Source organism: Hipposideros armiger, unplaced genomic scaffold, assembly GCF_001890085.2.
Source record: "Hipposideros armiger isolate ML-2016 unplaced genomic scaffold, ASM189008v1 scaffold_247, whole genome shotgun sequence".
NCBI lineage: Eukaryota > Metazoa > Chordata > Mammalia > Chiroptera > Hipposideridae > Hipposideros > Hipposideros armiger.
Genome location: NW_017731597.1, coordinates 408,570 through 422,864, shown reverse-complemented (window position 1 = coordinate 422,864; position 14,295 = coordinate 408,570). Strand labels below are relative to the sequence as shown.

Genomic DNA, 14,295 nt, shown 5'->3' with positions numbered 1-14,295 from the left:
TCCTAAAAGCATTTGTCCAATAGCCTTTGACCCTCCCGGAGGTGATTCTTGTCAAGAACATAGAAAGGATCCCAAACGTTTGGAATGGCGCCAAGTGTGTTTACTTCAGTTAAACTATATTTGTATTATTTTATGTCAAATGTCAGGAATAAGAAGGCACAAAGCAATTACTTGGCAGAGATATTAAAATGAGAAGATAAAATATGAGGACACGAAAGAAATTATATCCCAATCACTGAGTTTGCTTCCTTATCAGGTAGTCCTTTGCAAACCTTAAGTCCCCTCTTGGTTTTTCTTCCTGGAAGAGAAGTTTATGGCTGGGATCTACGGATATGTTTCTTCCTCAAATCCCTTAAATGGAACAAGAAATTTTTAATAATTGCTGTCTTTCTGTTACCCTTCCAGGTCTTACCTCCAAACACAGGCTGTCTTCATATTGATAGGGATTGTTCGGCTATATATTGCCACGAATCAAGCAGTGATATGTACCATCCTTTTCAAAAACGTGAGCAGCTGAGAGCCAGCAGGTACATCATGAAGCACACCTCAGAGGTTGTCTGCGAGGTCCTGGATCCCGAGGGAAACACCTTTAAGGTAAGGTGTACCGTTAGTATGGAGAGAGGCAGTGGCTTTGCTTTTCAGATATTTCACACTAGAGAACAACTGTTGACCTTCGCTGCCTAGCGAGGAGCTATCTACTTACTGCCAACACTGGGCAAGCAGCCATGAGTGTCAGCTATCAAAGATCTTTGATTATAGGAATCAGTATCTTTGATTCTCAAGTGTACTTCCCTAGGGGATAGCAGGCCCCATGTGAAAGCCAAATACATAATTAGAACCAAAGGGAAGAAATATTACTAAACATCTAAAAATAATGCCAACAAAAAGGAATGAGAAAAAAATGGTCTGCATCCAGGTTAAAGTAAGAACAGAGCTGGGGCAGCAGGCTGCTGTGGCAGGGGTTCCAGGGCGACAGCACCCGTGGCTGAGGGTTCTCGCAGGGCTGGAGATAGGGAGGTGGGAGGCCTGGAGAGGGGCTTAGTATTCATGGCAGAGCTCTGGCTTCTATTCGTCCGTCCTTCAACATCACAACCACCCTCTCCCCTTGAGGCCAGGCTTTGGCAAACCATGGCCACTGGTTTATATAGGCCCAATAGCAAAATAGGGTTTTTGCATTTTTAAATAGTTGGAAGAAATCAAAAGGAGAAGAATATTTCATGATACATAAAAATTATAGACAACTGGGATTTCAATGTCATGCTATAAAGTTTTGTTGGCATGCAGCCATGCTTATTTGTTTGCATATTGTCCATGGCTGCTTTTGTGTGTAGCAGCACAGCTGAGTAGTTGTAATACAGACTATATGGCCCACAAACCCTAAAATATTTACTCTCTGGCCCCTGAAATAAAAGGTTTGCCAGCCTCTCCTCTAGGCAATTATACATTTTTTTTCACTCCTCATCCAACAGTGGAATTTTGTGTATTGGCTAGTGGGTGGTAAAGTTATTTTTTAGATCTGGAACCATACGGTAGAGTCCCCAACTTTGTTTTGGTTTGTAGGCAAGCCCTGATCCAGCTTATGTTTTCTGTACTAAGTAAATGAACTCTTTGCGGCATGAGTCCAGGCTGCTAATAAACTTCAATTTACAATGAATTGAAATTCAAAACCCAAAACCCTCTAGGTTGAAACACGTGGTCACCCAGGCCAAGCATACTGCTCGGCATCGGTGGTCTTCCTGGCCCTCTGCTCAGTGATCTTTCAGCCTGAACCACACTCCTTGGAGAGAACCCTGCCATGTCCAGATGGCAGTAATGGCAAAACATTCTTCTCATGTCGAAACTAAACCTGTTTATCTGTGTCTCTTTCCATGAGTCCTGATTCTGTGCTTGGAATTGTGAGATGTAAACCTTTTCCATGTTGTCACTTTTTGAATATTTCAAGATGACTATCACATGAGGAGTCTTTTCTCCATGTTTAAATTCCCAAGTCCTTGAACCAATCCTCAGAAGATTAGGGTTTGAGTCCCCTGCCATCTAGGGACTTTCCTCAGTGTATTCAGGTCTGTCTTCTAGTTTGTTTTCACCATCTACATGTGGCTTGTGGGTGGAGCTGTGCTACTAGGTTTTCCCTTTTATTAATGCAATCTGTGCGTAATGAACAATAGAAAAGAAATAGCCCTGATTTTCTGAGAATACCAGAAGCTCGTCTGCTTTCTCAAATGAGAGAGCAGCAGAAATGTAAGTTTTATGGCATTTTTTTCCTTTTAGTTGCTTATATGCTTTGCCCCTTAGGTCATGGCTGATGGTAGCACATCGACAATGCTACTGGAAAGCCAGTTGGAAGATGATTTAAATGCACAACCTGAAGGCTATGATAGTTTATCATCCACTCACCTTCACAGGAATCACCTGCAGGTCTATGGTGAACATGTTCCCAGGTAACGGGATCAAAGTGATCCCAGGACTTCTTGTTTTGAATTCCAAGTTCCAGGAGCATTTTAACTGAGTTTTTCAAGTGATCCGGTGGTTACTCCTTCATAGGTTCTTTGTTATCTATGCCGATGGGTCAGGAGTGGAACTTCTTCGAGACAGTGACATAGAAGAATACCTGTCCTCGGCATATGGAGAGTCAACCACTGTCGTCCTTCAGGACCCCATACAGGAGCAGCCAGGTAGGACGGAGACTCTGGGATGCATGTGTCCCTTCCCCAGCCCTCCTCCCCTTCATCCAGCCCACCCCAGTCCTCTCTGCTTTCTTCCCGTTGCTCACTTTTCTACTCTACTTTCCACCGGGCCATGTCTGCCTATTTATGCAGTTTTTAAAAATTGATACCACACTTTATCTGAGCATCAGCCTATGTAAACTATGGCCGAGTCCTCCTCCTACCTATAATTTATATCTGGGTTTTATATCTGTGTTTAGGTATGTGAGGTATGTACCTAGGTTCCCATTTATGTGTGCTTTTCACCTTGGTAGGAAAAAAAACCCCCCAAAACAAAGAAAAGTGAGATATCTCTTGTAAGTTCATTTTTTGTCATTGTAAAGATGTTGCCTTGATGAATTTAATATACTAAGAAGAGAAAGTACATTTGATGTGTGAGTTAGAAAGCCAACCTGAAATATAGGATAAGTTACATGATCTATTCATTGGGCGTTTATATTGTTTTCATCAATTTCAAAGAAATCAGTGTTCGACTAACAGTTAAAGGCACACATTGCATTAAGTCAGAACCTTCAGTCAGAACCATGTGTGTATTTAAACATAAATATGCACTTGCATATTATCTGATACCAACCTAGTGTGTGTGTCTGAGTTTTTGTGTGTGTTCTTGTCATCTTCGCTCTGGTTGCTAGGATGTATTGTGTGCTCATTTATGAATATGCCTGTGCATTCATATCTTAGTGTGTCAGTGCACACATGCATGACATCATACGCCTTGATCTTTGTGAATATAAAGGGTGGAGCACTCCGACTGGCTGTGTAGTGCACGTGAGGAACTATATGAGCATGAGAATTCATCTCAAGGTGCCTTGTTAACACTCATCCCCTTGATAACCCATCATGTGCCAAACACTGGCTAGGTGTTAGGGATGCAATGGTGAGCTAAGAACAGCATGGGCTCTGCTTTCATGGAGCTTAAAGCTTAATGAGAGAGCAAGGCATTAATTATGTAGTCACACAGTTCATTCTGTATGATTATACATTGGGATAAGGCCTATCAAGGAAAGGAATCCAGTTCTCTCAGCACATCTAACAGAGCAACTGACGCAGTCTAGAAAGCTTTTTCCCTGAAGACACTGGCGCCAACAGCTGGCGGATGACTGGAGTTAATTAAGAGAGGAAGAGAGACTACAAACCAGAAAGCATAAAACATTGAAAAAGAGGGGGAAAGGCCAAAGTAGCCGAAACACAGAAGGGAAAATGGTGCAAGGTGAGGCAGGGACAAGAAAATGCTAAGGACTCAGTTTTATCCTGTGAGCTCGTGGGAATCTAAGAAGAGTTTAAATTGTGGTCCAACATAATCAGCCACCCTGACTGCTGGGGAGGCCCCCTCACAGAGCCCGTGTGGGTAGAAAGGCTAATCACTGCTGTGGTCCAGAGCGGGGTCTCCCTGAAGCAAATGATCTAAGACAGGTACAGTGGGGAGGGACGAAGTGGGTGAACTCAAGAAGTGTTTAGCGGTACAGCTGATAGGACTTGGGTGTGGCTTTTGAAGGACAGTGAGGTGTCACCGAATACTTCCAGGTGATCTAAATCCAGCCTCGAGGTGGCAGAAGTGACTAAACGCCTCACTGTTTGTGTTCGGTTGAAAGGCCCTTAAGCATCATCGCTGTGTCTCACTTACCAAAAAATGTTTGTTAAATTTAGTGAATACCTATTGGATTTTTCAGAGTATTTTTAATAGGGAAATGACTGACCCTCTGGCAACTGTCTTTGAACTAGGGACCCTCAGCATCACTGTCCTTCGTCCCTTCCATGAAGCGTCACCATGGCTAATGAAGAAAGAATTAGACACAATTGTCCCTCCTAATCTCCAGTCAAGGACATGGGAGACATTTCCCTCCATTGAGGTATAAATTTTCTTGTAAAAAGTCATACTCGTATTTGCATATATCCATCAATTAATGAACCAGAGTGTCATGTCTTCTCCCATATATTCATATATTTTTATTCTTATGTCAATTGTGAACAGGCTTAAGGGGTTTTATATTTGAAGATTTTACTATTTGTAGATTTCAGGTATACCTGACTGACCCATCTGTTTTATTTCTTTTATCCTATATTTCAGGCTTGAGCATCTTCCTAATATGAAAATAGCCACTCTGAGTCACCCATGTTATACCTCTCCTCTCATGGAATTGCTGATAGTATGCAATACAGAAATCTTCCCTTCCGTCCTTCCTTATATGCTAGTTTTAATGCACAATTTTAGGTCTTTCACTCTCCCCTTTTCCTTACGTTACTAATGCACAAATTGAGTATGTAAGAATAATGTGAAGGATTATATACAGGGATTTGCAACTATCATGTTAAAAGGTCAACATAATTAGGCCAGGTTAGAGGCACCCCCCCCCAAAGTTCTCTTAAAGAATGAAAGGGAATACCTTGAGCAGGAGTTATGAAGCCCTGCATCTTGCAAGATGTGCCATTTCATTTTGCAAGCAGCGTATGTAGTATGTCCAGCATACTGTCAGATGCTAAGTCATTAAGTCAGTGAAGACATTGATCATACGATCATAGACAGATACTAGTGTTGAGGAGGAGAATGTTTAGATTTACGATGACTTCTGCTTCCCTACACTGTTGTGTAACAGCAGGGGCGCAGATCATGAACACTAAGGATAACGAAGATCTAGCACCTGTGTTTTAATTTGGAACCAACATGGTGGATGGAAATGGTCTGAATTCTAGTCCCTACCCTACCAGTTATTAATGTGGGACTTGGGACAAGTCACACTGGACCTCTACTTCCTTAACTAAGATAACGAAAAGGCCACACCAAGTGACTCAGTAAGGCTCTCTCCAAGTTGAAAGTACTGCATTATGACAAATAATATACCACATCTGAGATTAATAAAGGGAGTTCATTCTCGTCCTCTGTAACTCCTGTAGCTATGACCTTCTGTGACCGGCGGGTGTGGCCCAGCCCAGGCAAGACCCTGAGTGGTTATCACCGACCAGGCATTGGACACTCATAGCAATTTAAAACGGAGCACATCCGGCACACTTCAGGATATAGGGCATCAAACCACACCACTCCTGAAAATCAGTTACAAGGATAACGTAGAGATGGGAGTCTACTCAAAGGCAGACATTTCTGCTCTAGAGGTCCTGGGAAGACTGGAGGCCATGCTTAATCTAGAGAGAGCTCAAAGACCGCCCAGATCTATGGGCTGAATTTCCCCTCAAAGAATCTACCCGTCAAAATGAACCTGGAACCAGGAAGTTAAATACTGTTGAATTCCTAGTGGGTGTTAAAGAAGGGTCACATGCATTTGACATGAACTAGGTTGCAGCTGTGTCATCAGGGCACAGCATGGCTTAGCACTCCTCTCAACACTAGCCAATGAGGCATCATGCAAGAGGACTTTAAAACATCCAGATTATTGGTAACACACATAAAGAGGAAAGCTTGCCCCATTCTGTTATTGAATTTTCTTATATTTCTGAAACTTTCTGAGAGCAGGGATCTTCCCCCCACCCCCACCATTCTATTCCCCAACAAGTGGTTCCTCATGCAGTATCTACATAATAAATACTCAGTTTAAAAAAGTTTTAATGTTAGACATTCTGATTTCTTTGGTGGTTGTTTTACTTTGTTTTGTTAACAGAAAAAAACTCCAGGACCCCCTTTTGGCACTCAGCATTGGAAGACCCTTATCAGCGGGGCCAAACGGCTCGTGGGGGCCCCAGCCCCGATACTCAAGAGTCCCCATGTGCTACAGATGCGCCAGTTCATCCAGCACGAGGTCATAACGGATGAGATGAAACTGAGGCTGCAGGTGTCCCTTAAGGTAATGGGACCCAGGTCACCAACCCAAAAGAAGCAGGAACAAGACAGTGATTCCTCTTGGTTTCCTGAGGAACCTGAAATCATGGAATCCAACCAATATTGATTCAATGTAGCACATGAATGTCTTCTAGGGTAGGCGTTTGAGAGGTAGAAAATACTTAATGATTCCCATAAAATATAGCAAGTATTGGGGCCCCAAAGACATTGAAAAGCTCAGTAACTTGTATGTGTGATCGCTATACAGAGTCCTCCATTTTTCTCATTCTATGGAAAATTAGCCTAGTGACCTCTGGAAAAGGGTAGGACTGCATGTTAATCTGATACTTGGCCATGGAAGTAAAGGACAAGTTTGGTTTTTGGAAATGGCCTAAGAATTTATAAATATATATTAATTGTATAAGCACATCTATAATATCTCACTGTCTAGCTTGTTAACTCAGCAGAGGGATCATATGTGTTTTGATTATGGTTATGTGTCTAGCACCTGGCATAGAGCAGGGGACCATTGTTTATGGAAGTAGATCAGATATTTGTGAAAAAGTAAAGTATATTTCTCTTGGCGGCAAAGGCATGGACTGAGCAACTAAGTTACACTCGTAGATAGACTCATAAAGGCTATCCCTGGAAAGCACTCTAGGAATCGTGCAACCCAGCTCTGTCCATTTTACTGGCGAAGACACTGGAGCACAGAGTTAGAAGCCAGGCTTCTCGAAAGTCCTCATACAGTTCTCATATCCTGGAGTCCTTAAAGATTGGCTGTTGAATTTTTCAGGTCTTTGCTTACTAACATATTAAAGAAAAGGCTTCCCGGATTGCTTGAGCAGTAACTAACTGATGGTTGAATATGGTGAACCTATATATTCTTAACCTTTTCATTACAGTTCAAGTTGATGTTGATTATTTTGGTGTCTCTCTCTCTCTCTCTACCTAATTTCTGGTTCTTATTGGTTTATTTTGTTCTGCTGATTTAGGATTATATAAACCATATTCTAAAGAAAGAAGATGAGCTACAGGAAATGACAGTTAAAGATCCCAGAAGTGAGGAGGAGAGAGGCAATGCTGCAGATCTCCTCAAGCTGGTGATGGTAAGAAAGAAATGTTTCATGTCCCAATGATTTTACTATTGTCTCAATGGTAGATGCTTCCAGATACAATATTATGAGAAATAGCTGTTTCTGCCACTTCTTTGAAGCATTGTCTTCCTCCTTACAGTTTCTAATTTCTTTGGAAATCTGATCCTTATATATTGAATTTTTCAAATGCTTTTTAAGCTCTCCCTTCAATCATAAGTAACTCAGAAGGCTCTTAAATAAAAGTATTCATTGTCTTCAGAGAACCTGACATTCATTGAAATGTTGAATGAATAATGAATGAAATAAGAAGGAGGAAGAATAAGGAATTTCTACACCTTAAAATGATTTCCATTTTTAGAAATTTTTTAAGTGAAAGAAATGACTTTAAAAAGTCAAATAGGAAAAAATAAATAAATAAAATAATAATAATAATAGCACTGTGTTGTACAGATGAAACTAATTTTTTAAAAATGTGTATTTCACAATAAAAAATTTTTTAAAAGTCAAATAAGTTTTGTATTAGCATTAAAAAATAATTCATTTTATGGTAATTTTCATAAAACAGCAAGTTGAGCAAATAAAGAATTTAATTCTAAACAAAGTAAATTTGTATGTAACATAATCATTATCCTTAAGGAATTCTGGCTTCATTTCAGTCTTTTCCGAAAATGGAGGAAACTACAAAAAGTCATGTTACTGAAGGTAAGTGCACTTAACATTTTTCTGCAGAATATTTACCGATTTCAAAGGAGCAATCTTAAATACACTTCCTAGTCCTTCTCACATATGAGAACAAAGTACCATGTACACATTTCTGTTGTAGCGTTGACCATATTGTATTGTAATTATTTATTTATATATATTTTTTCTGCCTAAATTGTGAGATTGTTGAAAACTGTGATTGCCTCTAATTCATCTTTAACTTTCATCTGTTGAATTAAAACAAAGTTGACCTTTGACTTTTATGATAACCTAAACTTTTATCTAGGACATAAAACTAAGATACAGGAAGGTGGCAGTCAAACAACCAACAGTCTCCCTACAACACACACACACATAAACACACACACATACACACACAACTTTTGAGCAACTACAGAGTTATCCCCAAAACTTTGCACTGTTTTACACTGTGTAGTCCAAGCAGTCTGCTCTTAGAGAATATCCTCATTCAAAGCATATTTATTTTTGGATATATACAGCCCCAACCAACTTGGTCATATAGTTTCATAGTTCACAGCAGATAAGCAGCCGAGAATTTGGTGGTATGGGGTTTTCTTTTCTATTCTGGCCCTATGTCAAAGGTCAGAAACTGGCAGCCATGGGCATCACTCAGCCCACAGATGTGTGTTGTGTGTTCCCCACAATTTTGGCTCGCACAGTTGTTTTTGTTTATCTGGGTTTTTCTTTCCTCGGAATGTCACATGCTCGCATGATGACATGTGGCTGAAGATGAATAGCAGCTGCCCCTTTAGAGTGACCACGAATGAAAGAAGCCATCACACCCCCCAGGGTCCCCGCCCTCCCACTCTGTTGCCACTTTTTTATCGAGGCAGCTCCTTGTAGCAAGGTTGCCAGGTTTAGCAAATAAAAATACAGAAGGCCCAGTTAAATTTGAATTTCACATAAAGAACAAATAATATTTGACTATGAGTGTGTCTCATGTTATATTTGCCGTATACCTGATCTGGTAACCCTCCCGTGCAGCATTTGAATCTGTAATCTCTGCCATGAGGGGACAGTCACCACAGAGGTACATGGGTAGGTCACCCAATGGAGAAGGACAAACTAAACATAGATGTCAAACAAATAAACAGATGAGGAGCCAGCCCGGGTCTTGCGCACTTACAGCTGCCCCTGATATATTAAGAGGGCTGATCCTAAGTCAATGCTCCCCAAAGTAGTCTCTGAGAGATTCCACAAAAAATGAGTTTTATGATAAGTTTGAAAAATGTCATATATTGCCTTATTTTGTTAAAGAGCCACATGTTGCAGTAACGAATTCAGGGTGCAAACAAGTTCTACAGCAATGACACATTTTAATCTTGTAAGAATTAGTGATTCCCAAGCTCATGGAACCTTTTTCTTTTGAACACCCCACTGAAACCACACTGCATGGAATAAACTCTGAGAATTACTTCCCACATTATCAAGCAACCATCATATATTCATATCCTTAGATTTAGGTCTTTAGATTTTTATTTTTTTATTTTTTTTTAGAAAAACAATTTCAATAAAATGGGTAATTATTTTTAAGTTTTGGTGCTTCTGAAACAAAGAAATTTAGCTAGGTAGAATGCTGATTTTTCTAAGGATGGGTCACTACGTTTTACGTTTTGACTCTTAAGATGTATGTTGTTTAATTAGTAAGATACTTCATCAAAGGGGTCTAGTTTGCTGTTATATTTCAGCTTGGTCATGGAAATTCTAGTAAACCCTTGATAGATTTAACATAGGCTCTTAGAAGGGATCTCAGATGAGTAATTGGGTATTGCTTGTGTGTTTTGCTGTAAAGAGAATCAAAGTTAAATGTGTCTGTTTTTAAGTTGCAGCCCACCTAACCGATTTATTCATGCAATCTTTGGTTCCTGCTCCAGAAAGTCTGCCAGACGTCTTCACTACAGATTTCTTTGAAAAGAAATGGAAGTAAGCTGATCCAATCATGTGCTCCAATTGGTATTCAGCATACAATGAATGAGGAAATGGAGAGGTCATAAATACAGGGGACCACATCAATGACCCCTCAGCCTTTCCTCTCCCACCCTGTTACCAATTTATCATACAGTGGTGCATTTTCTTTTATTGTCTGTAAGCCGAGAGCATGGCCCTTTTTCACTCACGCTTGTCTTTTCTTTCACACAGGCACACGACAACAGCAAAGCAATGGAAAGAACAGATAGCTCAAAAGAGGTAATTCTATCCCAAAGCATACGTAAGCATGTGAAAAAGCCCAGTTTTGTGAAGTCATAGAACCTTAGAGTGGGATAGGTAGAAAGGTCCAACCAGCCCGGCTCCCTGCTGTTCTCTGAATCTTTCTACACTCAGCTTTGGTGTGATGATGTCGTTATCACTTGAGGAAGCCCACTTGACCATTTGGTAGGTCCTCTCCCTCTCATAGGCAAGAAGGCTCTCAGGTTCTCTCTACGCTTTGGTAATTTTAACATACTAATAATACTAATAAAATACTAATAAATATTCTAGAACTTAATGCAGAGCATTAAAGGATTCTTATAATTCATCTGAGGAATATGCTCTGAGCACTATGTGCTTTGGTTTCCTTTCATTCCCAGCTGAGGCTTACAACCCCAGCTCTCTTGCCGTAAAGAAAGGAAGCCAGATATATGTATTGAGTATATACAAGTATGTATGGTACCACTGTACACATGGTGTATATGCTTCTGAATAAAGATGGCTGGGTTACCGTGTGGAATGTGTGGAAGAAGGGGTGAGATAAGACCTTCGGTCTCGTGGGCCACCCCTCTATACAAGGTCAAACTATATGCTGTCTCATAGAATATCTCTGAAAGGTTTTCCAGAGACTGGTGACAGTGACGGCCTGTGGGGAGGCGATCGGGAGGTTAGGGGACAGCGTGGGAAGGAGACTCCCTTTTTATTATATACTCTTGAATAATTTTTGAGTTATGTACATGTTCATGTGTTATCCAGTCGCATTTCTTTTTAGAATTTTGAAACACTGACAATTTCCAATTTTAACCAATAGGTAGGTAATGGCAAGCCAATGAAAGTTTTTGAAGAAGAAAGTGAAACACGTCATTAGATATGTGTCATAGAAAGAGAAGTGTTGGCAGCATGGAAAATGGATTGGGAAGGAGGGTGAAGGAAGGAGAACATTTCAAGGAAATGGAAGGTGGTTGACAAATGTCAGATGCTGTGGAAGAATCGGAAAGGAGAATGTAAAGAGGAATTGGGGTTTATCAGTTGGAAGGTTTATTGACTTCTTTTGTGAGAACAGTTTTAAGAGAGCAGTAGGCAACTAGCCAGACTACCATAGACTTATGAATGAATCCAGTGAGGCAGTAGAGGTAAGACATTTTATTGGGAAATTAAAGTTGTTTAAATAAGGTGATGTTTTGATTCAACCCATATTTCCGGAGAGCACAGCTAGTATGAGAAAGAGCACTGGTCTCAGAGCCAGCAGACCTAGAGTCTGTTCCAGTTTGATTACTTATAGACTGGGTGATGCTGGCTGGTGTTTTACTTCAGTAACATTTACTCAAGGAATTCAGTTAGTGTATCTATAGAATGAGGATGATTGGACCACCTAAGATCTAAGATCAGCTCATACATTGGGTAACTAATAGCTGACTAACATGCACTTACCAAGATCATAGACTTGGAGGCAGGCAGCCTGGGTTTCAATTCAAACTTCACCCCATACTAGTTAGTGACTTCGGGTAGGTTACTTAACTTCTCTACGCCTTGTTTTTTTGACCAATAAAATGGGAGTAATAGTAGTAACTCAGAATTATTGTAAGCTTACATGTAAAGTACTTTGCCAAGTTTCTAGCATGCAATAAGCACTTAAAATTGAAAACTATTTCAGATAAGATTAGGTTCAACTACACTCAACAGACAACCCCCAAATCGGTGCTTTCACAAAAAGAAGTTTATTTTTTCTAACGTAAAAGAGAAGTCAGAAGTGGGCAGTCCATGGTAGGCAGTGCCACGCCCGTCATCAGGAACTCCGATTTCTGCTTCATATCTGTTCCATGTCTGTTAGCATGTGATGTCCATCCCCAGGGTTGCTTCATGGTTGCACAATGACTGCTTCAGCTACAGACATTTCATCCATATTTCAGGAAGTAGGAGAAGAGATGAGGCAAGGACATTGGGAAAGCCTCCCAGCTGAGTTAGCCCTCTTTAAAAGCTATCTGAAGTCTTACCCAATGACTGTAGTTTACTTCTCATTGACTATCCCTGGGAAGTACAGTTTTCGCTGGTATATTGCCTCCCCAATGTAGTGTTCTAATATTGGAAAGACAACTAGCAGGATTATCATGATTGCTTATATTTTACTTTCTAATCACTGATCACATTATTCATAAAGCATTACTCAGGTTTTAGTTTTTGATGTTATTTCCAGCGCTACTGAAATTACACAAATAAGTAGACTCTAGCTGGCTTTCACACCTCAGAGAATTGAAAGACATGCGAAAAGGTCAACCATGTGGTTTTTCATCTTTTTGAGACCAACTATAAAATCAAACTACCACCTGATATCATTGTTTCATATCTTATATGAAAGCCTGATTTCTAAGTAGGAGATATGACTAATTCTAGAAGAAGCAGACAACAAACCAAAACAAATTGACAAAAATGAAATGTCTGAAGGGTTCATTCTTATCAGTTTGTCTGTTAATGATCTCGTTTCCTGTGGGGTTCAGAGCTAAGACAAGCAAATAACATTTTGAAATATTCTGTGTCTTCTTCTTCATCATTATGAAACTACCAACCAGGAAAGAAATTGAAAACACAAGCAATTACTTAAAGGAACTTAAGAGCAAAATCATATCACCCTACAGCAAATCTGAATTGAGCACATTCTATCAGTCTCAGGTAATTGAATGTAATTAACAGCTATTGGATGAGAGTCTTTTTAAAAGTGGTGCATATGTTATTCTGTAATGTACCTTTCCTGACGTAGTTTCTTTCCTACATCAAACCCACTGACTAACCCATACCTTCAAATCCATGTCCCACAAGCATTTGAGAGGGAAGATTAATTAATTGCCCCTAAGTAGAAGTTCTCAGCCAATGTCTTGCTACCCCTTCACCTCCCTGCCTTACATTAAGTGTCACTGTTAATTGCCCTGTCTCATCTATTTTAAACCCTTTTCAGGGTCACATTCTCCCTAATGATGATTATCCTCTGGTAAATCCCATTTTGAAGTTTCTATTCCATGAAAATTTCCTTAGCAATCAGCTGCTATGATCACTCTAAGATACTGTACGTTGCTTGTTGAAGCGCTCAAGCAAAGTGGGTAGTTCCTTGTGTTCAGGAGTCCTTGTGTTCCTGAGAAAACTCCAGATGCTATTATTAACCAGTGGCTGCTTGAGAAGATAGTAGAGGAAATTAGGACCCATTCACAAAACCTAGAATTGAGTTACTCGGTCTCTTGAAAAGCTTTTAATTTGCAAAACTTTATTTCCAAGGCCTTAAAAAAGAGACTTTCATCACTGCTCATCCATTTAACATGCCTATTGCATGGCCTTTCCGCCATGTGTAAGTCTAAAGCCAAACCCTTTGATCTCTCCTTTAAGTTTAACTACCTGGACACCCTTTCGAAAAACTTGCCTCCTCTTACAAAGAAAGACAGAGATGCAAACAAAAGAGCTGTTCAGAATCCACCTGACCTTCATCCAGGTAATGTGTTCTGTGTGATGCTTATCCCTGTGACTACTTAAATGACCATAACTCCTCCCACCTTTTGTCTCCGTCATAGCTAATGATACAACCTACTGTGACCTGTATATCACAGCGTTGGCCAAGTTATATGAGGAAACCAAGACGTAAATAAAAGTTAGTTGTCATCCCGTATGCTTAAAATTTACCTAAAAGCATTAAGAAGCCCTGACTCGTTTAAAAATCAAGGGAGCAATGAAAGGTTTTTGAAGAGCATGGTATCCACGTAGTCCAAAGCCATCCCCCACCTATTACATACTAATTAAAAGGAGGAAAATGTAA

General features: G+C 40.1%; 1 protein-coding gene across 3 annotated transcripts in view; it reads left to right on the top strand.

Annotated features, from left to right (window-relative positions):
* SPAG17 (sperm associated antigen 17) overlaps positions 1-14,295 on the top strand; it is a 173,573-nt gene that overhangs the window by 136,924 nt on the left and 22,354 nt on the right. For 2 of the 3 annotated variants that reach the window (XM_019655832.1, XM_019655830.1), the window contains 11 exons: positions 406-594; positions 2,293-2,438; positions 2,542-2,672; positions 4,446-4,573; positions 6,335-6,517; positions 7,488-7,601; positions 8,246-8,291; positions 10,136-10,235; positions 10,452-10,499; positions 13,067-13,166; positions 13,872-13,974. In XM_019655832.1, coding sequence (XP_019511377.1) covers positions 406-594; positions 2,293-2,438; positions 2,542-2,672; positions 4,446-4,573; positions 6,335-6,517; positions 7,488-7,601; positions 8,246-8,291; positions 10,136-10,235; positions 10,452-10,499; positions 13,067-13,166; positions 13,872-13,974 — 1,288 coding nt within the window. The remainder of the gene's footprint in view (positions 1-405; positions 595-2,292; positions 2,439-2,541; positions 2,673-4,445; positions 4,574-6,334; positions 6,518-7,487; positions 7,602-8,245; positions 8,292-10,135; positions 10,236-10,451; positions 10,500-13,066; positions 13,167-13,871; positions 13,975-14,295) is intronic. The other variant, XM_019655831.1, reaches the window with a different exon arrangement.